Raw genomic sequence first — 25,115 nt, forward strand, 5'->3', positions numbered from 1 at the left:
TACCTGAACCTGGGTTTTGACACCAGAAATACTCTGAAAGACAATAAATTAAGTACCACGAACTGCTTGCAAAGGGCCAGCAGGCCCAAAGATCCATCACTTTCTGGGACCACAGGGCTTTGGAAATAGCCAATATTTAATACACTACAAGAAAGTAATTTAGATTAATATATACCTAAGAAGTGAACCATAAACAACAAAAAAGAAAATCGGGGGGGGGGGGGAGGAGAGAGACACAATTGTTTTCTTTATTCTCTACTTGATCTGCTCAATTAGCAAAAATAAATCCTATTTTCTCAACGATTAACTAAATTTCACAAGAAAAAACAAGATTTTCCAGGGTACTATGGGGCAGGAAGCAATAGTAAATCATTTTCATATTCAATTATTCCCTTAATAAATATGGGATTCTAAAAAAGGTTTGCTATTCTGTCCACATGAAACAATAAGACAGAAGCCCCTTGAAAAATAAGAATCCTGAGACCAACTTCTCTGATATTAAAGCAATACTTTATTTTTATTTTTTTAACTGAAAAAGATTTCCCTTACTTAAGAAACAAGTGTTGCCCATGGTGGGCTCATCAGTTATTCAAAAGAAAACGTCAAACCAAGTTCACAATAGCACTATTTAAACATTTTTAAAGGCAACATTAGGAGCATAGCAATCTGAATAATAAAGGGGGAATTTAGCCACAATGTGAGAAAAGCAAATGCCCATTGCAAATTAACTTCTGAAGTCCTTAAAGAGGTAAAAATTATACATAATAGTGACTTTGGAATTTAGCTGCAAGAATGAATGAATTATACTCGCAAGAAAATAAAACTGTCCCTTTTTCTCTTTCTCCCATAAAGATGCACCCATTTCTCATTTCATGTGAGTTATTTTATATTAATCCTGAATCGGAGTGAAAATCTTGTTGCAATATAGAAACCAATGGAGCTTGCATGTCAGGGAATCCTGTTCCATCAGAAAGTATCAGGAAATGCTGTTTTATGAGTTTTGCTCATAAGACTCCGTAGAACTATTTTCTGCTAACTGTTCCATTAAAGTGACATACTGTAGTTTGAGTCAGAATGTAAGTCGTGCAGTTATTCATTTCTACATCCCATCAAGACATGGTTTCTCATGTGATATATTATGTACATATAATTCAATAATATGGGACTTAAACTAAATTACATATTGTTTGTACCATGTTAAGAGCAATATTTAATGTCACAGACTACTTTCATAGGCCTTTCAACTAAATTGCAGTCATTATTCTAAGCAGTCCATGGAATCACTAGTCTTTCCACACACCCCGCCTTCTTTTTCTTTACGTTCACTCCTCTAAACCAAGTGTATCGGGCCAAAATTGATTAGTTTAATTTAGTGAAACTACATTCTCTGTATCACAGTTGGATGGAAATAGTACTAACAGATACAGAACGTTTCTAAAATGAAGACAAAGTTATCAATTTCAATTTATTTCTTTTAACATGCACAAAAAATAAGGGGCACCTTTTGGTGGACATCACTGTAGCAACAGGTCTTTCATATAAAGGTACTACCTAATCAAGATTAAAAACACACATGATCTAACATAGTGTTAAACCCATATAGAATAATTCAACACTAAAAATAAAAAGCCCTAGCTTCTCCTCCCACACAAACTTTGGCAGCCACTAACAAGTTCATTATAAGGCAAATTTTCCAATTATATTTTAATATCAAAGCTCAGAATCAGAGTTTAAGCATTCTTAAAAAATAAAAACAGCATCAGCAAAACAGTGATATGATTCTTTTCTTGAGGCAGACTGAGCTGTATATTTCAATCTTCTAAATATGTAACTTAATCATGTCCAGTGAATATCTATTAAGGAGGAGCACAGGGTTGGGAAATCTTACCAGCAATACTCTTTACTCTCACATTGCATTACATTAATCCTTTTGTGGCAGGACTTGGATTTTCCTGTATGACATCCATTGCCAGCATTAGATGCACTTAAACCACTGGCACCGAACAATTAAAAATAGACTTGCACAAAACTCAACTAAACCTCGACTGCTCTATCAACAATATCTGCTCAAAATATTCTATGATTCCATAACAAGTATTTCCCTTTTTCACATAACACCATTGCTTAAAATATTTAAACTATGAAAAAAAACAAAATCACCCTTCAAATATTAGTAACTTTTAGTTGAATAAGTATAGCTGAAGAAGACTCAGACCGCTCATCCAGTCAATCACTGCCTTCTTACAGGACACTAACTTCCATTACCTAATCCAGATAACAAACCATGTCTAATATGTGTTCATCATTTTGACCATTACTCTGATTTCACCTCTTTCATAGGCTTGCAACATTAAACTTCTCATTGCACTCAAAATCCATTTCTAGTCTTATTGCTAGTAAGAACATTGTATATTCATTCCTTTTTTTCTTGGATTAATCCATAAACATTCAAATATTAAGAATTTTACCACAAATTACTAATATTGAGCAGATTAGGCAATTAGAAACATGGGCTGAACTTGTTCTCAGCCCACCTCACCATGCCTAGGTATTTCTGGGGTCCCACTGCTCTCCAATTACAACTCTTAGGTAAATGAACTGTATTGGCCTTGAAATGGCATTTCCTCATTTTGATTAGGTTTAATCCGATGCTTGTTGGTTCTGTAGTCTGACATTTAATGTACACATGAAGTAGTAAAGTGTTATTTTAGCAGAGAAATCACAACTGAAAAGTGAAACTTTTTTTACAGGAAAAAACAATTGTATATGGCAGTTATTAGGACGTACTTTTATACTGTTTAACTACTGTTTCATAACAGAGCATATGAGGCTAGCAATAACCACCACCACCACTTGCTAAATAGAAGTATTTAAAACCTGTGTTCAGGAAGAGTAAAACAAATCATGTGAATTTATAATTACAGTGATTTAAGATGATTTTCACCAAACATACGTGTTTTAACTATAATTATCTTCTGTATTTACCTTTGTTATTATGTCAAAATAAAGGCGATTAGGCTAAATATGTGCAGCAGCACACGGAGGAGGAAGCAAAGCTGGGCTTGCTTCAGGTATCACTGCTGCACTTCAGTCTCCAACTGCATCTCACACAATACACACAGAGGCCAGCAGCTGCTAATAGCACAATAGTGATCTTTAACTTTCGTTTCCCTTTCTGACAAAATGTGCATTTAGATTCTTTATAACTATATATTTTCCCCAAACACCAATCTCTCATTGGCTTCACGATCCTGCATAATATGCATACAAACTCAAAGGTCACGGCTGCTTCCTCTACTGTTTACAACCTCTTTTGCAGGGTCCCCCAAATCATATCGTTCAAGTTACTTATAATTTCCAGACATGTAAACACAAGGGCCATCTGGGAGAAGAGGAGTTGTGTTCCCATATCCCACATTAGTGGGTTCAACATATGAAAGGGGGGGATTTACCCTTTCCAATTCCTCATCCTCCGGATACTGCTCCAGATTTGTGCACTGCCATCTCTCCCCTTCCCCGCCAGCTCCACCTTTGTTCACTGCACCCTTCCCTCTCAGCTCTGTGCGGTATCCACCCGGTACACACTCCATATGTGCATAGTCCCCGTACCTCACCTATGCCCCCTTCCCGCCTCAGCGCTTCTGGTCCTTGGGCCTCGTCCCTCCTCTGAGCTTGTGGCCCCGGCTCTCCCCCAGCCCTGTCCCCCAACCACAGCAATAGCCCCAGCACCAGCCCTTCCCCTCCATCACCCCCTCCCCACCTCTCTCTCCCAAGTGCCCCCAGGCCCTGGCCCTCTCGCACTCACCGAGCTTGCCGCGGGACTCCTCCAGCTTCTGGATCTGGTTCTCCAGGAAGAGCACGGCCACCCCGAACGTCAGCACCGCCAGCAGCTGCAACTTGGGCGGCAGCATAATCCTGAGCAGCCCCATGAGCAGCAGCAGCAGCGCCGCCCGCCCGGGATCACGACATAACGTGGGGCCCGGCCGGAGAGGCCGAGGGGAGCCTCAGCCGGGCCGCAGGGACGCAGCGCGCAAGGGTGGCAGTGAGCTCGCAAGAAGGGACACACACAGCTCTCACATCCCTCCAGAGGCCCCCCCGCCAGCACTGTCTCAGCCGCCCCCCGCGCCAGCCCGCCCCTCACTAGCCTCACTCCGCGGCCGCCCGCCAGCCCACGCCCCTCCCCCAGCCTGCGTGCGCTGCTCAGCAACCGAACGCCCAACCGCGCACACGCCCACCAAACCCCACCATAGACTAGCAAAACACAGGCTCTACCCACGGCCCCTCCACCATTGGACGGTATCTCCGGCGCCCCACCCTCTCCCCATCCCATTGGCCGATCAGTCCAATACACCGCCCACCAATGCTCCACCCCAATAAAATGGATGTACGGACCTGACGCCCCTCCCACACGCGTTCCTTCTCCATTGGATACCTGTTCTGAAGTCCGGCCCACATATCTATATATTATTGGGCATTGGCACCGCGGCAATCAGCAAAATTGCAGCTCCATTGGTTAATCTGGTTGCCAATCTTCAGGATTGTAGGTCTGGGCGCTGTTGAGCTGTAGGTTATAAGAAGAAAAAGGACCCGTGTGGGGTTACTACGTTGATGCCTGATTACAGTTCCTAAATGATACCTCCAGCTACATTCTAAACCCCTTCCCTGGATAGGGCCAGGTAGCTCCGCTTCAGATTCTCTACATAAAGAGCCCTGGGATAATCTTTTCCCTCGGTGGTGTAAGGGTCCTACTCGTACATTTTGCTTCCTTCGACGTAGGCAGCGAAGGGTCACCCTACGAGGGTGGGGTCTTGAGAGCAGCCTCCCGGCGGCGACGCTGACAGAGCAGCTCCGCACTAAAATGGCGGCGGTTACAGGATTAACGGCTCTGGGGCACTGGCCACTTTGGTTCCTGGCGGTGCTGCAGGCGGTGAGGGCAGCTTCCAATCTGGTTGGGCTCGAGGGAGAGGGCTGCCGTGGGTACTCCACCCTAGTGAGGCTAAAGCCCATAGGGCCTGGCGGGCAGCGAGATGCCGGCGGGGGCAGTGAGTGACAGAGAGACGTGGCTTAGCGGCCGGGACGGCTCTTTTCATGCTCGTCTTTTCTCCCATAACTGATACCCGCACGTTCCCCTTCTCTTCCCGCCCCCCGTCCCCCGTTCTTTCCCCCTGCTCCCGCCTGCGCCGTTTTCTCTCCTTGTCCCTGCTAGAAAGCGGCGGTGCTGATTGCCCCGCCCGCGGGGAGGGCTTGGTCCTGCCCTGGCTCACGCCCGTGGTGGATACGGTTTAGGAGGGTGGGTGGCTCTGATGTGGTTTTGAGAGGTAGAGTCTCTCCTCTCCGGGTTACCCTCTCGGCTCTAACCTGGGTTGACTATAACTAAAAAGTTGCTGCTCTGGAGGCTGAACGGTAACTCGGGAAACGAGTGAGCTGGTCTTCTCCTTCCAACTGGATGTTGTCCCCATACATCCCTAACCCGACACCGTACCATAGTATTAGTTAGAGCTCGGCATTCTCAGTACCAAGAGCAAGCTGTGGTTTGGATTTGGAAAAGGGCTGTGTGGTTGCCCCTTTCGGCTCATGGTTTATGGATGTTGTATAGTGAGGAGAATGTTGTGTTACTGCTGCCCTTGCTATCTGAATCTGATCTGCAAGACTTCTCCCTTTCCATAGTGTTGATGAGCAGTGATGGCTTAAATTAAAAAACAAACACACACAAAACTTAGTTTCCCCATCCACCCATGCATGAAAAATGTAGGATTGTATTAAATACAATATTTATCCTTTTTTACTGAGCTGCAAAACACACAGCTACTGAAAGTACCATAGGAAGAAAATTAGAGGAAATGTTATAGAATCATAGGACTGGAAGGGCCCTCAAGAGGTCATCTAGTCCAGTCCCCTGTGCTCATGGCAGGACTAAGTATTATCTAGACCAGAGGTTCCCAAACTGTGGGGCGTCCCCCTAAGGTGACATGGAGGAATGTGGGGGAGGCCTGGGCTAGCCCCCATGCAGGAGGTGAGGGAGCGCCTTCCACCTTCAGCTCTGCTCCAGGCCTGAGGCCCCAACTCCTGGCCCCACCCACACCACCAGCTGGGGCCCCCTCCTCCTGGAGCTGCGGCCCTGCCACAGCTCTGGGGAGAGGAGGGGGAAGTGCATGAGGTAAAAAGTTTGGGGGGACCACTGATCTAATCTCTTAAAAATCTCCAATGATGGAAATTCTACAGATTCCCTAGGTAATTTATACCTTTTAACACAGGGGTTCTCAAACTAGAGGTCGTGAGGTTACTACATGGGGGGTTGCGAGCTGTCAGCCTCCACCCCAACCCTGCTTTGCCTCCAGCATTTATAATGGTGTTAAATATATTTAAAAAGTGTTTTTAATTTATAAGGGGGGTCGCACTCAGAGGCTTGCTATGTGAAAGGGTCACCAGTAAAGTTTGAGAACCACTGTTTTAACGTGTTCATTCTCCTGTTGAAAAATGAAAATATGCAGGAGTAATAATACTTAATGCATCAATGATTGCCAAGTCTCATTTTGGGTTCATTACATTCTCTACCTTTTTTTTTTCTTCTTCTAAGCATTTATTTTATTTCTCTCCGAGTTGCATATGAATGCTGTAATCATACTGTAATTGGCTGAACTGTCCACAGTAAAAGCTGTGTGGGGCCAGACTGTTTTCCCACAGCTGAAGTGTGTTAGACCATGCACACACACCTGAACTTGTATGCAAGAACAGCTGTACTGGGGCCTGCTTTGGAGCAGGAAAACAAAGTAGGCTTCCAGAAACTGCCCACTGCTACATCCTCAGGAGCACAGCTGCAATGGAGAGTTGTAGCGTATCTACAATGCTACACGAGTTTAAGTGATTTACCTAAACTGAAAAAGCAAATTAGTTGTAGAGTCAAGAGTAGAACCCAAGAGTCCTGACTAGCTATTAAATAGCATTCCCTTCCCACAACTGCAAATAATTATTTGAAATGCTAAAATATGTAATGATTGTTTATTCGCTTTCAGATATCTGTGTATGGGGCGCAGTTATCATCAGAAGCATGCAGAGAACTAGGCTTTTCCAGTAACTTGCTATGTAGTTCTTGCAACCTTCTTGGACAATTTAGCTTGAATCAACTAGATCCATTCTGCAGAGAGTGTTGCCAAGAAGAAGCTCAGTTTGAAACCAGAAAGGTAAGTTTAAATCAAACCTTCACAACACTTTCTGAAACTTTTAAAATTAAGTAGTAAGTTTCCTAGGCTTATGTAAATATTCTAATTAGAACCTCATTTAAGTCATGGGGAAATACAGCTATTCCACGACAGTCCAATATAGAGAGGATCTGAATTTGAAGGTTTGGCACAGGTCAGCTTCTGAGATAATGCTCAGGTATGAGTGCAAGCACCTTTTGTTTTTCTACAGTAGCCCTTCTGGTCACTCGGGTACTACTAACTAGCTCTGGTGGGAACCCTCTTCAACTTTGGTTAACTGGAAGAATGATTGGGATTTGAGCCGGGAAGGGAAGAAATGAAAGATGGGAAGAACTGTTCTTTTGTTTTTGGCAGCAGCTATTATTGCCGTAATGACCCAAGTATTCAAGGACACTGAAGAATTTTTTTACATTTTATTTTAATCTCCATAGTTTGCAAACCAGAGCAGTTTGAAAATAAATGTATCAATAATTATAATTATATCCAAAATTAATAGATACCAAGTATACATCACAATAGTAAGCCTAATGATTTCAATGTTACTAAATTCCAGTAATAACTGCAGGTTTCCTTCCTATGGTTTTGAGAGAGCAAGAAATTAACTGGCTTTCTTTTTTACTTTGTGCCAGTATATTCAAAAATGTCAGCACGTTTCTGGGAATTACTATAGCTGGTAAGCCAACAGAGAGCATAAGTATAAAACACTTCCTGGACTGGGTCCACACAGAAGTAGCTCTCATTTCAGTCTGACAGATTAGTGAATTTTAAAATTTATGTAACAGAATAGCATAAATGGTTGAAGTGAGTCAACTTTGAATTTTTTAGCTCTTTCGTAACATACATTGTATATTATTGTAGAATAGTTTTAAACATCATTCTTTATCTCTTTAAATGGTAACAAATCTGTGTGTGACTTCACCCTACTGGTGCAGTGAAAGGTTTAACATTTGTAAATCCAGTACGAGATCCTTAGAAGTGTGTTACCATAAACAAGGTATCTTACATGAAGAATGATCTATTACAAAAGATAGTGAACTCCAGGGGACTACTCAGTATATATAAGCTTTAAGGATTCCAGCATCTTTACATGCTTTATTTTTGTGTGAATTCCTTGCCATTCTGCTCTTGCTCTCACTTTATATCTGTTCTAGCAACACTGAAGGAAGACATGCTGATAGTCAATTGCAATTCACTAAAATCCAGCTGTCAGCACTTCACAAGATAATTCTAGGAAGTTTCACTTGACTGGAAATACACACAGACATAGCAATATTAAATAAGCAGCTGATCTAGGAAAACTGCACAAGTGTGTGGTGATGGTATGGGCGCTAATTGCATGACAGCACCAGGGCCGGCCAAACTTATTGACCCTCCAAGCCGTATACGACAAGCTTCAGAAGTTCAAGAGCACACCTGCTGGGGCTCGGGGTTTCAGCCCCACAGGGTGCGTCTGGCGAGGCTTGGGGCTTCAGCCCCTCTCTTGCTGACTCCCCGAACCCCAGCAAGCATACCCCGCAGGACTGAAGCCACAAGACCCACCTCCCAGTTAGACAGAAGACCCTACCCCACCACCCTGCTGCAAGGAAGAGGTCCCGAGCTCTCTCCCTACGCCCCCAAAGCCTGGTAGGTGGAGAATTGGGGGTGGGAGGCTATAAGGGGCTCCGCCAGCCACACTTCAGCTGTAAAAGAGCATACAAAACAGGACTTTATTTTTGTGTTAAGGTTGTGGGAGAGGGAGAACAGATGTGAAAACATTGAGTTAACAGGAATCAACCATAGCATTACATTGATACAGGTTTTAGCTTAAATTTGTATATACTAGTGGGAAAAGAGCATAGAAGGAGGGAGGAAAACTATATATGTAAACATTCTCCTCTTCCACCGAGTACTAGCTTAAAGTTCTCTCATGGTGCCCCATCCATCTGATGCATATGAAGTGAAGGTTATATTGGCAACTTATGGTGGTAGTAGGAATAACTAAAACGGGATGAGGCAATTTTCATGTCTGAAGTGTCGGAAGAGAGAGGTACAATTTGTGAAGTAGTTAAAGAGGTGGCAGTATGCCAGTGCCATACCAATTAACAATCAACTTGATGCTAGTGAGGTTGTGCTAGAGGAGAAGCTGCTGCCTTCCAACTGTGTTAAATGAGAATTAATAGAAAAAGTCCTGGACGGACACTCAAAGTGTTTAAAATCTTCCTGGACACTTCACTTTAGACATTGCAAGACCTTGGATTTGAAGATAATTTGCCTTCATGCTAGGTTCATTAGTCTTGAAGCTGAAGTTTTGGCAGTATGGCAAGCTGCTTAAGATGATAGTTTGATGTTCGTATAGTTAATTCTTGCATTGGAAAAAACTGATTCTTCTGTTCAGTGGTTTAGAGAGGTTGCACCTCTTCCTCCAATTCCCAAACTGAGTATTAAATACATGAGCCTCTTTGAAGGCCCATGCTGTGTCAGGGACAACTGCAAGGTCCTTCCATCATTTTGTGCTGAGTTTATTTGTTCTGTGATTATTTTAGCCTTATCTACAATATGTAAATGGCTGTCTTTTTGGTTATTTTTTCCTGTCATAAAAATGCAAAACATTCACACAGCTACTAAGTAAAACACATGTCAAATATATTTAAATAAAGGGGATCCGAAGACTTGTAAAGGACAAACTATCTAGACAGCGAATTCAGAGTGGGGAAGATGCTGGATTTTCTTCCTGTGGATAGGGAACAGTTGAGTGAGAACATGAAAATAAGGAGGAGACCTAGCAGTCATCAGCAACTAGTTAATTTCAATAAAACAAAAGAAAGGGTTCGGAGAATGCAGTAGAAGTGTATTTGATTTCAAGAAGTCTAAGTGTGGGGACTTGAAAAAAATCTAATGAATATTGTACAGTTAGAGAAATTATTGAAGTGCCTTCGTATGAAAGCTGGAAAATCTGAAGACAGTTAAGGTGAAAGACTGTGGTTCCTTTGGGGATGAAAGAGGGCCAATAAAAGAGGCTGATGTAGTTCAAAAAGGACTGCTCAAAGATGAGGTTAAAATACTATGCGTCATGTTTACTCCAAGAATGTTCTACAACAAATTCAAAATGCACAAGTCAGTTAGCTATGCTACTTGATATCTGAACAGATCTTATTCACAATAATGCATTTCAGTGTTAGAGGGGGGGTGGAATAAAAAAAGAACCAACACACACCCAGAGATAGAACCTGAAGAAATACAAGAATCCTGCAGTGGGGAAGAAGCAGTCCTTGATTGGTATTAAGAATCTGTATTTAAAACATTGTATTATCTTTTCTCCATGAGTGAGATTTTTCAAAAACTCTACCATGGACTTCAATATAAGCAGGAGTTAGACCTATGAGGAAAGGTGGGGGGGGGGAAACTGGGCCTGTTTAGTTCTGAGAAAAGATGACCCCGGGGGGGACCTGATAAGTCTTTAAATATGTTAAGGGCTGTTTTACAGAGGACAGTGATCAATTGTTATCCATTTCTACTGAAGGTAGGGTGAGGAGTAGTAAAGGGCTTAATGTGCAGCAAAAGAGATTTAGGTTAGATATTATGGAAAACTAACTATAAGAATAAGCACTCAAATAGGCTTCCCTAGGGAGGTTGTGAAATCACTGTTCTTGGAGGCCTTTAAGAACAGGTTAGACACCTGTCAGATGTTATACCTGGTCTTGATGCAGCACAGGTGGCCAGTCTAAATTACCTCCCGAGAGTTTCTTCCAGCCCTACATTTCTAGGATTGTATTATTTTAACTAGCTGGGTAGATACAATTTTACCAGTGGGAGTAATTTATGATCAATCTGACAATGTACGATAGAGTTCAGATAGTTATTATCAGATGAATTCTTAATATTCATGATGCTGAGAGTGGGCCTTCTCACACATACTGCAGAGATCTTCCAGAGCCCTGAGATTGTGTGTTCAATGTTTTGAAAACGCTCCACTTTAGGAAACTAAATCTCAGTAAAGGAGTCCAGGATAACAAGTTTTAAGGTCAAATTAACTGCAAATGGAAACTTGTTGGCTTGAGGCAGTGTTGCCTGCCTTCTTCACTGCTATTTATCATAGTTGAATCCCTGGCCACTATCAGAGAGAGCATACTTGGAGTTGGGGAGGGGAGCGTCAAGAAAATAAAACATTGTTCTTTGCAGATGATGATGATGCTTTTATCCAAATACTATATATTTTTCTGAGTTTCCTTAGACTATGTTCAGGTCTCAATTTAAAATGATTATGAATAATTAAGATGTCTTCCTACTTGCAGGCTTTCCAAAAAAGAAATTAACTGAAGGCTACAGAACTAATTGGTATTCCCCTCTCTTTAGCATTTTCCTTTTGGCTCATGCTGTAGCCACTCAGCCTTTGATGCCTGTACAATGGGATAAGGATTTATGGTTTGTCACACAGATTAACAATATTTTCTCTGAGAAAATACTTGAAGAAATATTACAGTACAGTCATTGTCTGGTTTAATGTGCATGACCTTGCATTTTCATCTGACAGTGTTTAAATTGAATTTAATGAGATTAATTTTACATAAATTCTGGAAAATGCCTATTTGCTTTATGCTAGTGGAAAAGTTTTGTGCATTTTTTTTTGTAACATGTGGGAAATATTACAAGTCAGAAGAGAAAAGAATAAGATCATTAGGGGTACATGATGTGAAAACTAGTAGGAGATACAGGATCCTTGTCAATGTGACTACTTTTCAGCTGCAACATTTAATCTTTTCAGCTCTGACTCTAACCCATCCTATATACCTACTGAGAGAATGCTGGGGTTATTTTCCAAAGATATGTCTTACAGAGGTCAGACCTTGGACACCATTGCACTAGTAAAATCTGTAGCCAAGATTTAAGTTACCCATTGAAGATCAGTGTACTCTAGTACTCATTTGAAGCTTAATTGTGTAACATCCGTTCTTTGCACTACATAGTCTGTTAACCAACTATGATCAGACTCTGCAAGACCATTTCTTAGGTGTTATAAATGTCACTCCTCTGGGTTATTGTGTTTCCAGTTTGAGAATGCTTGAGATTGGACATAACCACCAAGTTGGATATTATAGGCATATGCCTCTAGATGTCATTTTTCTCAAGGAATGACTAAGATACAACTATAATTTCTAACAGTTGGGGGTGATGAGAGATGCCATCCTACCTGAAGTTAAAGATATCTTAATTCTTACATTCAAGTATCCAATGAATCATCTTAACTTTCTTGTGCTAAAGGGCATATGTTTAAGAAAATTCTCCAATCTACACAATACTAGTATTTTGTATACCATTTTATCAAAGCATTTCACACGCAAACTTCTGTTTTATCATCTTGACTTAATGTTTCTAGAGATATGCAAAAATAAAACTTTACATTGATTTTCTTAATTACATCTAACAAGCTAACACAGTGTGAAACCCTATGTTTCAATATTCATAGTCATGTATTCCACAATAATTGCCCTATAGAAACACAGCCTGGAGGTTAATTTGGGCAGTGAACAATTTCTTCATTTAGAATGTAGTGTTTAAGAAAACCATGTATTTGCTTGTATAACTCTATTTTTAAGATTAATAAAATTTTATACTGGGACATGCTGAAAATGTGTGTTGTGGAATTAGAGGGATTTCTGAAGCTGTTCATCTCTTTGTGGTAGTTCATTTCTTAGGCCTCCCAAGTTTGGGCTCTGATGTTGCAAAGGCTTATTTATGTATGTATTTAAACTTACAGCTGGTGAAATTCTAGCTCCATCCAAGACATTGGTAGTGAGGGGAGTAGAGCAGATCAGATTTCAGCAGATGAGTAGTCACAGTGACTTCATAGAGACTACAGTGTGTAAAGTTAAGCATGTTCACAAGTCTTTGCAGGCTCAAGGTTTTACAGTGTATGTCAAGAGTTTCCATTTCAGTAAAGATATTCAACAGGATATGCTGTATATTCAAAGGGAAATAGAAATGATATGAGGTACTACTTGATTTCCCTGGTGAAAGAAAGCTATCTTTTTATATTGATTTACTCTGCTGCGGGTTTCTTGCTTGGGGTTTGTGGCAAGTGCATTAAAGAAATGACAGTGGTAGGGTTCAATACTCATTTTGAGTATCCTTCTGTCCTTTCTTACTCATCTGCTGCCTTGTTGAAGAAACTGTCAAATCACGTTTCTGATTTGAAGCTGGCTCGTTAAGTACTAATTTGATAAAGCCACTGAGACTAGGTCAGAATGGCCTAGTGATTAATCAAGGAAGCACTAGTACTAGTTACCTTTACAAATTGGATAAGAAAATAGATTGACTTTTCAGTTATTTCATATCTAATATTGGATTGTTTTACCATGGTTATCATAAGATACAGCATCATGTTGTAGTGATCTTTTAAAGAATACTTCAGAAGGTTTTATCCTATTAAACTCATGTGTAAAAACCATTGCTTGGAACTGCACAGCCTGGATTTGCCAGGTTTTTAAAGCTCAAACTCTGAAGAGTAACTTCCCCTGTAGACTAACCCAATTTGATAGTGGTGGAAGGAGGAGTGAAGAGTGTCTCTTCTTCTGATTTTTAAATCTGTCACATTTTCAACTGAGTGGCATAGTATCATAAAAAGACTATCTTCAAAATAGCTACAGCATTTGCTTTGTAAATGAACTCCCATTATAAGCATCAGTTCCCAAAGATTTAGTATAACACTGAAAAGTTCTTTAACAGTGGTGCGATTGGTAATACAGTTTTCAACCCAGAAGCGAATATTTAATTTACAGTCTTGTAAAAATTATTCAATTAATTTTCATTAGACAGCACCAAAAAGTGAGTGGTCTGATTTCTGATGACTTGCTCACTCCAGCAAAAGAAGTTAACACAAAAATGTTTGCCTGAAATCCTTTTACATGTACTTATTTTTATTTAAGACAGCCTTACTAATCTTACTTACAGTGAGCTTCCATTGCCATAGCCAGGACAATAGCTGAAGAACTTTTAAAGAAATACTATCCTGAACTACCATTGAGGAAATAGTCAAGATCCTTGATACCTTCATAATGGATGGAAGGTCTTAACTCGGTTCTGTGTGGGTGTGACAGGGTGCTGGGTAGGAAACCCTGAGCCAGACCTCTGTCATGCCAGCTCCAATCAGGAAAGGGGAATTGGAGCAGGCTGAGTAAGCCCAGGCCTAGGTGGCAAATAGGGAACAGCTGCTGGCCTCCTTAGCAGTCCCTGAGGCTATGAGGCTGGTGCTGTCTGTAGCTACAAGGTGGTAGGAATTTATACTATAAATAAAGAGCATGGGTGATTGCACCAAAGCAGAAGTCTCTGGCTGGTTTGTGGGCATAGAAGTGGCAGAAGATAGAGGGGCTTGCCTGGGCCCTGTTACAGGGGAACTCTGCAAAGATGGGGCAGCAGCCATGACCATAAAGAACAGTGAGGTTGCAGCATGAATAGAGTGGTACTAGCAGCAATTTGGACATTGCATGATTCATTGCCGAGTTTTGGTGTCGAAGTTGCAACCTGAAATACAAAGTCCCCACCATTTTTATTAAAATTGTTTATAAAATCCCAAGCAGTTAACTTTTTCATTTGCTGTGCAAACAGATGGGCTCTGACCACACTGAACTTCTGTTTCACAGAGAAGTCAGGTGGTTGTCACATGGGAAAGTGTTACAATGGTCTTTGAATTTTGTGCAGTCAGAACTTTCCTCCTCTGAAAAAGAGACCTTGCAGATTACATGTCTAATGTGGACTTCTTGACTAAGTTAGCTTACCTGATGGACATATTTGATAAATTGAATGCTCTGAACCTAACACTTCAAGGTAGGAATACAAATCAACATGTCAGACTTCTTAAAAAGATGGAGTGAAAGTGGTCAGAATGCTATTAGACTAAATATAAACTGGATTGTATTCCCATTTTAATGAATATTTTCCTGGAGTTGAACACCAATCTCCAGATACAGATGGATTCGAAACCCGTTCTCAGTAACAGTTCACTCCATTCCAACCTTAAGTAACTTGGCTCAAACTTTCAAAATTGTCAAGTGATTACATGCTAAAGACCAGTTTTTCAAATATAAAACCAGGAGTTCTGTTACATGAGTGTGAAGAATTCAGTGACAAAGCTGTAAAAGTGCTGTTTCCATCTGCTTCGTTACCTCAGAGTTTAGGTTTTCAGCCATGATTTCTGTGAAAACTAAATATAGAAAAAAATTAAACTCTGAAAACAACTTACATCTGGCACTATCAGATTCAACCAAATGTTGTACAACCTATGCAGTTTGGAACAGGCCCATTCTTGCTGAAATCTTAGGCTGTCCCCAAACATGCCAAAAAACCTCATGTTTTGAGTTTATAATTTTTAAAACCCATATTCGATAATTAAACTATATGTAGTTGAAAAAAGTTGCAGTGAGTTGGTTTTAAAAAAATATTTAATTGTGGGGAGCCACAAACAACTAAAATATCTGTAAGGGAAATGCAGTACTAAAGTTTGGGAACCATGGTTCTGAAGAAAGCAGCAATGTGTTCTTGTGTGGAGCAGCACTTCCATTATTCTAAATAATCATCAAATATGAATGACTGCAAGTTGTGGCACGAGAACAGTAAAATTTTCCAAAAGCAGGAAATTTCTTCACCATAGGGAGTTCATAAGCTTACAACTCAGCATCTAGATTTTAAGTTACCTTGTACAGCACTTGGACTGTGCACTCTGAGCTGCCAATAATATGGGCAAAGGAATAGTCAGAAAAATATAGGTTAGTGATGTATTGGTATATTTAGCCATTTGAACTGAGAATATCAAGAGAAATTCAACATCAGCTTTTTCACCCTCATAGTGCTTAATGCAGTGGTTCTCAAACTTTTGTACTGGTGACCCCTTTCACATAACAAGCCTCTGAGTGCAACCCCACCTTATAAATTAAAAACACTTTTTAATATATTTATCATCATTATAAATGCTGGAGGCAAAACAGGTCTTGGGGTGGAGGCTGACAGCTCGTGACCCCCCTCCCCGCAAACCATGTAATAACCTTGCAACCCCCTGAGGGATCCCTACCCCTAGTTTGAGAACCACTGGCTTAATGTAATAGCGCACGAGGTTAAAAATGTGTAAATTTGGCACTTGGCCCGTTTTTATGTTCGCTAAGAAATTTTAAACTTCACATGCTGTAATGCTTGAAAATTTGTTTTCTCCATCTTTAAATTCACCAGTTTGGACTAATAGTTCAATGTTGCTACAGAATTTTGAAGAAATAAAACACCCAAAGTATTATTAAAATTGCCTTCTTTGATATGTTAGTCGGCAATCGAGGCTAAAGCATTTCTGAAGTCCTACTTCAGTTAGCTTCCTGCTCATATCCGGTTCTAGTTTCTGCCTGATGCTAAAGTAGTTATAGCATTTGTGATTCTGTTATTTGGCTGTTAATTCAGTTCCTTGTACCAAAACCCTCTTTAAAATTGCAGACAAGCAGAAGGAAACCAGAACAAGATTCAAAAGCATTTCAGATTTAGTGACATTTAGCAAGATGGTGCCAGCCTTCTCTGTTCTTTGTTTCCCATATCTTACACATTCTGGAGATTGAAGAAACAGAAGTTGAAGCCTCCTTCCCAGTCCATATATAGCACAGCAAGAGATCCTTCACTGGAGTCTTTTGCTTTTTCCTTCCATCAGATGGTTTTCCCTGATCAACAGAAATCTCTTCAGGGTAGATCTTCAGAGTTAGCAGGATTGATTGATGCCCAGATGTGAACAGCCATGCTGCAAAGCCATACCTAAGTTTCCTCACTAGTCATTTAGAAGTTGCATTAAAACTGAGATTGCATTAAGTGTTTTGTTTGAATGCAATTTAATTACTTTCAGTATATTTGTCGATATTGCACTGAGTGGTGAAATAGGGAGCTGCAGAAAGGTAGTAGCAATACAATATACAGAGAAGACAAGTTTTGTTATTTAAATAGCACATACGTTTTTCTATTTAACAAAGGGCATTCACAAAAATACTAACTAGTTAAGGTTGCGCTCATGTATAAATAAAAAAAGAAATATAAAGTTAAGGATGAAAAGGTTAGGAAATGCCAGAATGAATGTTGCCCGGGAAACCTTAATTCAGCCCCTTTGTGCATGCACTTTGATACGGCCTTTAATTACATGCAGAAGTGACTGGGGTGAGTTTTGTGTGAGGGCATATCTGTAATTAGACACCTGTGGCTGACCCATGCCAGCTGATTCAGGCTACGGGTCTGTTTAATTGCAGTGTAGACATTAGGGCTCAGGCTACAGCCTGAGCTCTGGGACCCTCCCATCTCAGTGTCTTAGAGCCTGAGCTGCAGACTGAGCCCAAATGTCTACACTGTAATTAAACAGCCCCTTAGTTTAAGTACCACAAGTCAGAGTCAGCTGACACGGGCGACCGCAGGTTTTTAATTGCAGCATTGACATATCCTAAGTGACTTGTCTAACATCACATACGAACATGGTGGCATTCAACTGCCCTTACAAAGACCATCTTTTCTCTTCCTACAGTCCCCTGCCTCATTCACAACAAATGTGCCAACTTCTGCAACAAATGAGGTCCTACAGACCACCCCTTCACTGCACAACCCCAGTTCACCGCCAAAGCAGATTTGAGTGTATTGGGAGTCCTGTGAAGTTAAAACAATCACATAATTAGACTATCATAATGCATACTCACAAGGGGGTCAAATTAAGGTCGTATGGGCAACATTATTCTAGCATTTCCTAATTTGAGGAACTTGACTTTAGAACCTAACTTTATATTTCCTAATTTTTATGATTTAGTTTATTGATTAGAGCAACCTTAAACTAATGTAAAACCAAGTTGTTTGTGAATATTAAAGATGTTTAGTATTAATGTAAGATTCAATTTTAGAATGGTCTCTTAAAGCCTCAGCGTCCTGTAACTGTTCACTTTCTAAATAGACTTATGGGTGATGGAAGAAGTAAGGGAGAAGAATTTTAACAAAAAACTTTGAATACTTTATCTGAGTTGCCTAAAGAATCTAAAGTAGAGTAGTTGAATGATTATAGCTCAAAGCATAAAATGCCTTCTAATTCTACTTTTGAGGGACCTGATTTCATTTCACTTTTAAGTTGGGTTCGTTCTCAAGTGCTACAACAAAATAAGGATTATTGTTGTCTGAGTCTAAGCAGCCTGAGTTCTGTTCTTGTCAATGTGCCAGAGATTCTAAATACATAGTTTCTAGTGAGACAGTCTCATCTGGCTCATGATGATGTAAATTGAGTGGAATTGTTAAGAGTTCACTGCAATTACACTAAGTGTAAAATGGGTGTAATAATCAGGCCCACTAAATTGTGCCAGGTGAGTGGCAATATTAGTTTATTTCCAGCCCATCACACAAAGGATTTTTTGTGTATCCTATGTCTTGATGCACACTGGTGAGATCCCTTTAGAGAGGATCAAATTGTGGCTTTACAAAGCTGTAGCCCTCGCTTCCGATACATTGCATGAGTGGGGGTTTTCACATTGTACTTCCATGTAAAAGGAGTTAAATATTGTTCAGTACCCCATTAATAAGTTATCCTACTTTTATTACAGATGCAATTTTGAAATTGCTGAAAGAGAGAGAGCATTGTAAGTCACCATTTAACAACTGAGTCATGACCTTAATTCCCTAGTTAAGGCTGAAAGGTCAAAATAACTCAACTTTCCAACTTTTTTTTTTATTTTAAAACACCTACAGTTTCCATGTGCAGTCCATATATGGAATAAATGTGTTTGTTTTTAGGGGAGTGCAGGTCAAATTGGGACAAAAGCTATGATCTTCCATGTTCTGTCCACTTGAGATGATAAAGGAGATGCCTTTCTTAATAAATATTGTGCAAATGCTCAAACTGTGATCAAGCACACAGAGTTCTTTGGCTTTGATTCCCATTAAGTGAAGTTCAAATATACCCTTGATCGTCTGGGCTCATTAATGGGATTTAGGTGCCCCACTAGGCTCTGTTGGCATGGCTCCTAGATTGGAGTGGAGGGAAGAGGTTAAATAAATGATACTCTTCCCAAGCCCACTCACTCACTATAATTCTTAGTAATATGATCCTCTCTCTCTGTTTTAATGCTTTAATCAGTAGTGGAATAGTCAAAAGATATCTAGATTAGGAAGAGAGAATGGGGCTAGGTAATGTGTTCTTAGGGCAGACAAATTTACCACCTTTTAGGTGGATAAGATCCACCTTGGGTTGATCTCAATCAGCTAAATCAAGGTTCAAAGATGCTAATCTGTGTCTGTAGTAGGTAGAAAATGGTGACTAACCTTGACCTCTTTGTCTAATCTAGACATAGCCGTGGAACATTTGTCTACATTAGGAAACAGAGGTTGAGGAGCAGAGGGACTCGAGGGTAGAAAGCAAGGTTAAAAAAAATTGTGAATCTGCATCTACAGTAGAAAATAGGATGCAGTCAGCTAACTCTTAACCTAACCTTGTCTTTTCATAATCCAGACATACTCTTAAAGTATTACTGTTAACATCTGAATGAATACCCAGTGAAGTGAATGTGAACAGTCATACCTCAATGTTATTGTTTGCAGAGTCAAGGAACACAACTGCTTGTTTACATTTGTTAACATTTTCAAGGTTCTTAGCAGTCATGCTAGACACATTTTTAATGAAAGCAGAGATCCTGGAGAATAAGGAGGTAGTTTGTGGGCTGTGCTGGCCCTCCTGGGATGAGGGACATTAAAAGTTATTTAGACAATGGATTCTAATGTTGAGACTGCAAAATTGATAGTTTTCCTGTATTTTGCCAATTTTTTACTTCAATTACATATGCTAACTGAACTTAGTATAAAATAATAAAACTGGTTCTATTCACTAATTTTCAGGGATGACTAGCACATAGTCCTTCTATGGGGTGGGGGTGTGCCAACATATATTAGTTACATAGATATCTGTAGATTTTTTTTTTTGTTTGTTTTGGCTGGTAATGTTTTCTAGATATCCATCTATATCCTCTAGTTTTCTACTTTAAGAAAATCTAGCTCTTAATTGCAACATAAAGACTTAGCATTTGTCTTTCATCCATAAGTCTCAAACATCCACAGAGGTAGGCAAGTAGCACTAGCCCCACTTTTACCACTAGAGAAAGATTGTGACTTGTCCATCCTAACACTGAGTCCGTAGTAGAGGTGACAGTGGAACCCAGGGTTCCAGTATGATTTCCTATCCACTTAAACATGCTTCCCTTTGGCTCTCGCATCCAACAGGTGTCCAGTCTTTCAGGGAACATTGACGTGGACATTATCCCTATTCTTTTAGTAATGAATAGGGCCCTACCAAATTCACGGTCCATTGTGGTCAATTTCACAGCCAGAAGGTTTTTAAATGAGTCAATTTCATGATTTTAGATGTTTACATCTGACATTTCATGGTCTTGTAACCATGGGAGTCATGACCCAAAATGAGATTCTGGGAGGTTGCAAAGTTGTTGTAGAAGGGGTCCCAAGATTTCCACTGTCACTTCTGTGCTGCCTTCAGAGCTCCCTGCAGCTAGAGGAGGTTCCCAGAGATGGAGGTGGGTAGGATCTCCCCCATGCTGCTGGGAGTGCCCCAACCGTGGGTTCCTAGCTGCTAGTCCATGCCAGGGACAGATTAAGGCAGGCACCCCCAGCCAATTTGGGGCTCCCCTGGAAAAATGGGTGCCCCAGCCCCAGAAGAAGCCCCAGGGTGGAAGCCTTGACCGGGTCACTCTGAGCCCAGGCTGCCCCGGCTGGGGGGCGGAAGCCTCAAGCTCAGCGCCTAGAGCCACAGCAGGGAGAAAAAGGGGCAGGGGGGAGGAGGAGGAGAATGGAAGCCTGGAGCCCAGCTCCCAGGCTGCTGCAGTGCAGAAGTGAGGATGTTCCACCCTCATTTCTGTGCTGCCTCTGGAGGTGGGTCTGATCTCACCACAAGGAGCAGCCATACAGGAGAAGGACAACTCCTGTCCCTCCTCAGCCTGTCGAGACTAGCAGCTAGGAGCCTGGGCTCCAAGCAGCAGGGGAGATCAGATTTCATGGGGAATGGTTGATTTCACAGTCCGTGACATGTTTTTCACGGCCGTAAAATTGGTATGGGTCTAATAATGAAATACTTGGTTTCCACCTCTGGGACAATGAGACCCTATATTCTACCTGAGAAATATGAAATTTATTTTTTTATCTTGAAAATCAGAGGTTGTGCTTTGGGAAGGGGCTGGTCTAGGGACCTTCAAGACCACCATAATCCAATGGAATTTCTGGTCCTGTGTATCATAGGGTCTTCCCTTACCTGTTTCACTGAATAAGACCTCAGTCCAAAGCTATTGCTACGTCTTTGCCAGAGGGATGAGGCCTCTGTGTTAGAATTGTGTAAGGCAGCCAGTTGGTCTTTCATGTACACATTTTTGAAGTATTACAGATAAGATGAACCTAAATTCTGCAGCAAGTCCCACTAGTTTTTTTTTAGTAAGTCTAAAGAAATGCGTTGATTAAATATGAAGATGTGTAATACAATCAGGACCGTGCTAACTTATTTTTTAATATTCAATTTTACACTGTCCCTAAACTTTCAGTGTGCTTAAAACTTTTGTAGTGACAAGGCATAACTACACTGCATAAGTCGTTAGGCAAGCTGAAGGTTTTGGCAACAGGTTAGCAAAGAGTTGGTGCTTGGGCACTCAAGAACTAGATGTTTCTGCTAAAATGAAGAGCAGTGTTTGTCTGACAGTCGTCATTCGCCTGAGAGGTATAAATTGCCCTCATTTATCTTAAAGATTGTTAACTGGTATACATTTTCTGTGTTTGGGAGGCTCTTTCAAAAATCAAAGGCTAGAATTTAAACTTAAAATAAATGAAAGTTTAGATTCTGCAGCAGAATTCTGCTACAAGGGTTGATTGGCAAATTCCTCTGAATACACATGGCCATGAACACAGGAACACCACCAGACAACAATGTCTTTTGATCATCTGACCTTTACATTCTTAGCTCTCATTTAGAGCCTGACTTCTCCCCCCTCACATCCCTGGGTGAGGTTTGAATGAGAGTGGTTTTTGTCACCAGATCTAGTCTGATGCCAAGTTAGGAATTATGCAGAAATGGACTCTTGTTGACTCTCTCATTTACAGAGCAATAATTCATAATACGCCTTGGAACAAGGTTCTCCTATTACTTCCTTGTATTCTACTGATTCCTGTAAACTTTGTCTCCCGGGAAGATTAGGGTCATTTTGGCAACATGCATAACCTAATCTGTTTAAATGACCTCCAAAAAGAGGACAATGTATGATTGTTAAATCAATTACCCTAGTTCTTTGTCCATATGTTGCAGCATCCTCAAATTAAGATTAATTATTGCTGTCATACTAAAAAGGATTTCAAATGTCAGTGTGGAAAAAACGATAAAAATGAATTAGAAAAAGAACCTGATTTAGAATTCCAATTTCATATAAGGCAGAGTCAGTCAAATTTGGTTTGTGAAGAGATGGTTTGATAGTGAATTATTTTACCAGATTATACATTTGTAACTGAGGCAACTGGAAATTCTCAAAACACACACTCTCAAATATTATTTTTTTGTTATGCCAGGTCAGTATCTGGATAGAAAACTTGCATGGAAATCATAGGTGCTATAGAAAGTAATGTTGGCAATTCATTAGCTGGCAATGCGAAACTCTCTTCTCTAAGTTAACATTGATCTAAATCCATAGCAAGATGATGGGGATGATCTGTGCTAGTTGAAGTGCTATATTTCATATGAGAGAAAGCAGAGATTCTGTTCAGTTCACTACAGATTCTATGGTAGGTTTTTTTTTTTGTTTTTTTTTTTTAGATGTAAGATCTGTTAGAGGCCCTGTCTACACTGGCAAGTTTCTGTGCAGTAAAGCAGCTTTCTACGCTGTAACTTCTGAGGTGTACACACTGCCAGGCCACTTAGTGTACAGAAACTGCACAATTGCAGTGCTGTAAAAAAACCACCCCAATGAGAGGCATACAGCTTTCTGTGCTGGGGCTAGTGCGCTGTGGTGCCAGTGTAAACACTGGTCGATCACAGCTGCATTTGGCCTTGGGATATGTCCCACAATGCCTGTTCTTGCTTCTCTGGTCATAGTTTTTAAACTCTACTGCCCGGTCTTCAGGTGACCAACCGTCATTCCCACCCTATGAATTCCTTTGGAATTTTGAAAGTCCCCTTCCTGTTTGCTCGGTGATGTGTGCAGTGGTCTCAGCACATCTTTCCAGGTGGCCATGCCTGCTCCATGCACCAGGCGATTCCCTGCTTGGAGTAATGCTGAGCTGCTGGACTTCATTAGCGTTTGGGGAGAGGAGGCTATCCAGTCCCAGCTGCGCTCCAGCCATAGGAATTATGATACCTACAGACAGATTTCATGATGAATGACAGAAAGGGGCCATGACTGGGACGTGCTGCAATGCAGGGTCAAAGTGAAGGAGCTACGGAACGCCTACCACAAGGTGCAGGAGGCAAACCGCCGCTCCAGTGCTGCGCCCACGAGCTGCCAGTTCTACAAAGAGCTGGACCCAGTACTCAGCAGCGACCCCAACTCCACTGCGAAGACCACTGTAGATACTTCGGTGGCTAGCGTGCCAGTAGAGAGTGGACTGAGCCAGGAGGAGGAAATCTTGGACGAGGATGTGGAGGGGGAGGGAGACCCAGAGGCAGAGGATGACTCGGAGGTCAGAAATGCATACAGCCAGGAGCTCTTTTCTACCCCAGAGGAGGCTAGCCAGTCACAGCTGTCGGATCTTGGCGAAGCGCAAACAGGAGAGGAGGCCCCTGGTAAGTGGATTTGCTTTTGGGAATCGCTGAAGCGAGTTGTTGGGGGGCAGGAGGGTTGCAGAAAGGTTTGTCTCCCAATGCATGCCTAATCTGAGCAGTGGAAAAGGCTGTTGATTGACTCCCTCACTTCACAGGAATTTGCCTCAGATCTCCAGGAAAATCTCATGGAGATACTGGTCAAACTGCTGCCGCAGGTTCTTTGGCAGAGCTGCTTTGTTTCTTGCCCCATTAATGGTAACTTTCCCATGCCACTGTGCCATCACATGGAGGAGTTGGGGGGGAGGGAAAGAGAGACACCATTGCTGCACACAGGCAAGCTGCATAGGGACCAGGGCAGAAGCCGCATTCTTGGAGAAGACCCTCCTTTGATTCCCTGCTCACCCTTGGCAGCGCGATAGCTTCCATAATGATCACATCCTATGGGGACAGGAATGATTATCAGCCCCCCCGACCCCTACAGTTCTGGCTCTCCCGAAGAGCCACATGCCCAGTGTACAGAAGGGTCTGGGAAGAGTGATTTACCTTGCCCATGCAGCTACTCACCATTTTGGGGGTCTTGTGGCTCATGTGTGCTTGCCTGGGGTCAGCCAGTTATGACCGGTATGTGAGTACTGGCTGTGTTTTAAATCACTGAATCAGTGGTCTGTGTGTTGCAAACAAGATTGCTTCTGTAAAATGTTGCATTTAAACTTCACAGAAATGATTTTGGGAGCCCAGCCTCCCTCTTTATGGGTGTCTGAACGGCTGTGCAGAATTAGAAAGTGGCCAAGAAGAACTAAGGAGGACTTTCTGTGTGATGTTATGATGCGCTCTGTGGCGGAGAAACAGGAATTGAAGGAGTGGTGGAACAGCGAAAAGAGGAACTGAAGTGAATGAAGCCATGGAGCAGCTCTTAAATGTTATGGAGCACCAAGCAGACACACTGCAGGTGATACTAGCACTGCAAACCGAGCAGCTCCATGCCTGCCTTGCCCTGCAACCACTGTAGCAAAACTCATTCCCATGCTGCTCCTAGACACCCTCAACACACTTATCAACCTCCTGGCTCCAGTCTATACCCACAGCATTCCGCTCTTTTCCCCCTCACAGTCCAGCACTGCGGACTCCCAGTACCCACTGCATTCAACACCCATCCCTCTGCA

The 25,115-nt window shown here is 41.5% G+C and overlaps 2 protein-coding genes across 2 annotated transcripts in view; one reads left to right on the forward strand and one right to left on the reverse strand.

The window, feature by feature from the left end:
* LOC113407413 (heparan sulfate 2-O-sulfotransferase 1) overlaps positions 1-4,023 on the reverse strand; it is a 178,797-nt gene extending 174,774 nt beyond the window's left edge. The window contains exon 1 of the mRNA XM_026655903.2: positions 3,806-4,023. Within this exon, the coding sequence (XP_026511688.1) occupies positions 3,806-3,929 (124 nt within the window). The 5' untranslated portion in view covers positions 3,930-4,023. The remainder of the gene's footprint in view (positions 1-3,805) is intronic.
* Positions 4,024-4,838: 815 nt separating this feature from the next.
* The window catches only part of LOC113407463 (selenoprotein F-like), a 40,424-nt gene continuing 20,147 nt past the window's right edge, over positions 4,839-25,115 (forward strand). The window contains exons 1-2 of the mRNA XM_026656017.1: positions 4,839-4,927; positions 7,014-7,181. Coding sequence (XP_026511802.1) covers positions 4,859-4,927; positions 7,014-7,181 — 237 coding nt within the window. The 5' untranslated portion in view covers positions 4,839-4,858. The remainder of the gene's footprint in view (positions 4,928-7,013; positions 7,182-25,115) is intronic.

The sequence above is a fragment of the Terrapene carolina genome, unplaced genomic scaffold (genome assembly GCF_002925995.2).
Source record: "Terrapene carolina triunguis isolate 2854851 unplaced genomic scaffold, T_m_triunguis-2.0 Scaffold211, whole genome shotgun sequence".
NCBI lineage: Eukaryota > Metazoa > Chordata > Testudines > Emydidae > Terrapene > Terrapene triunguis.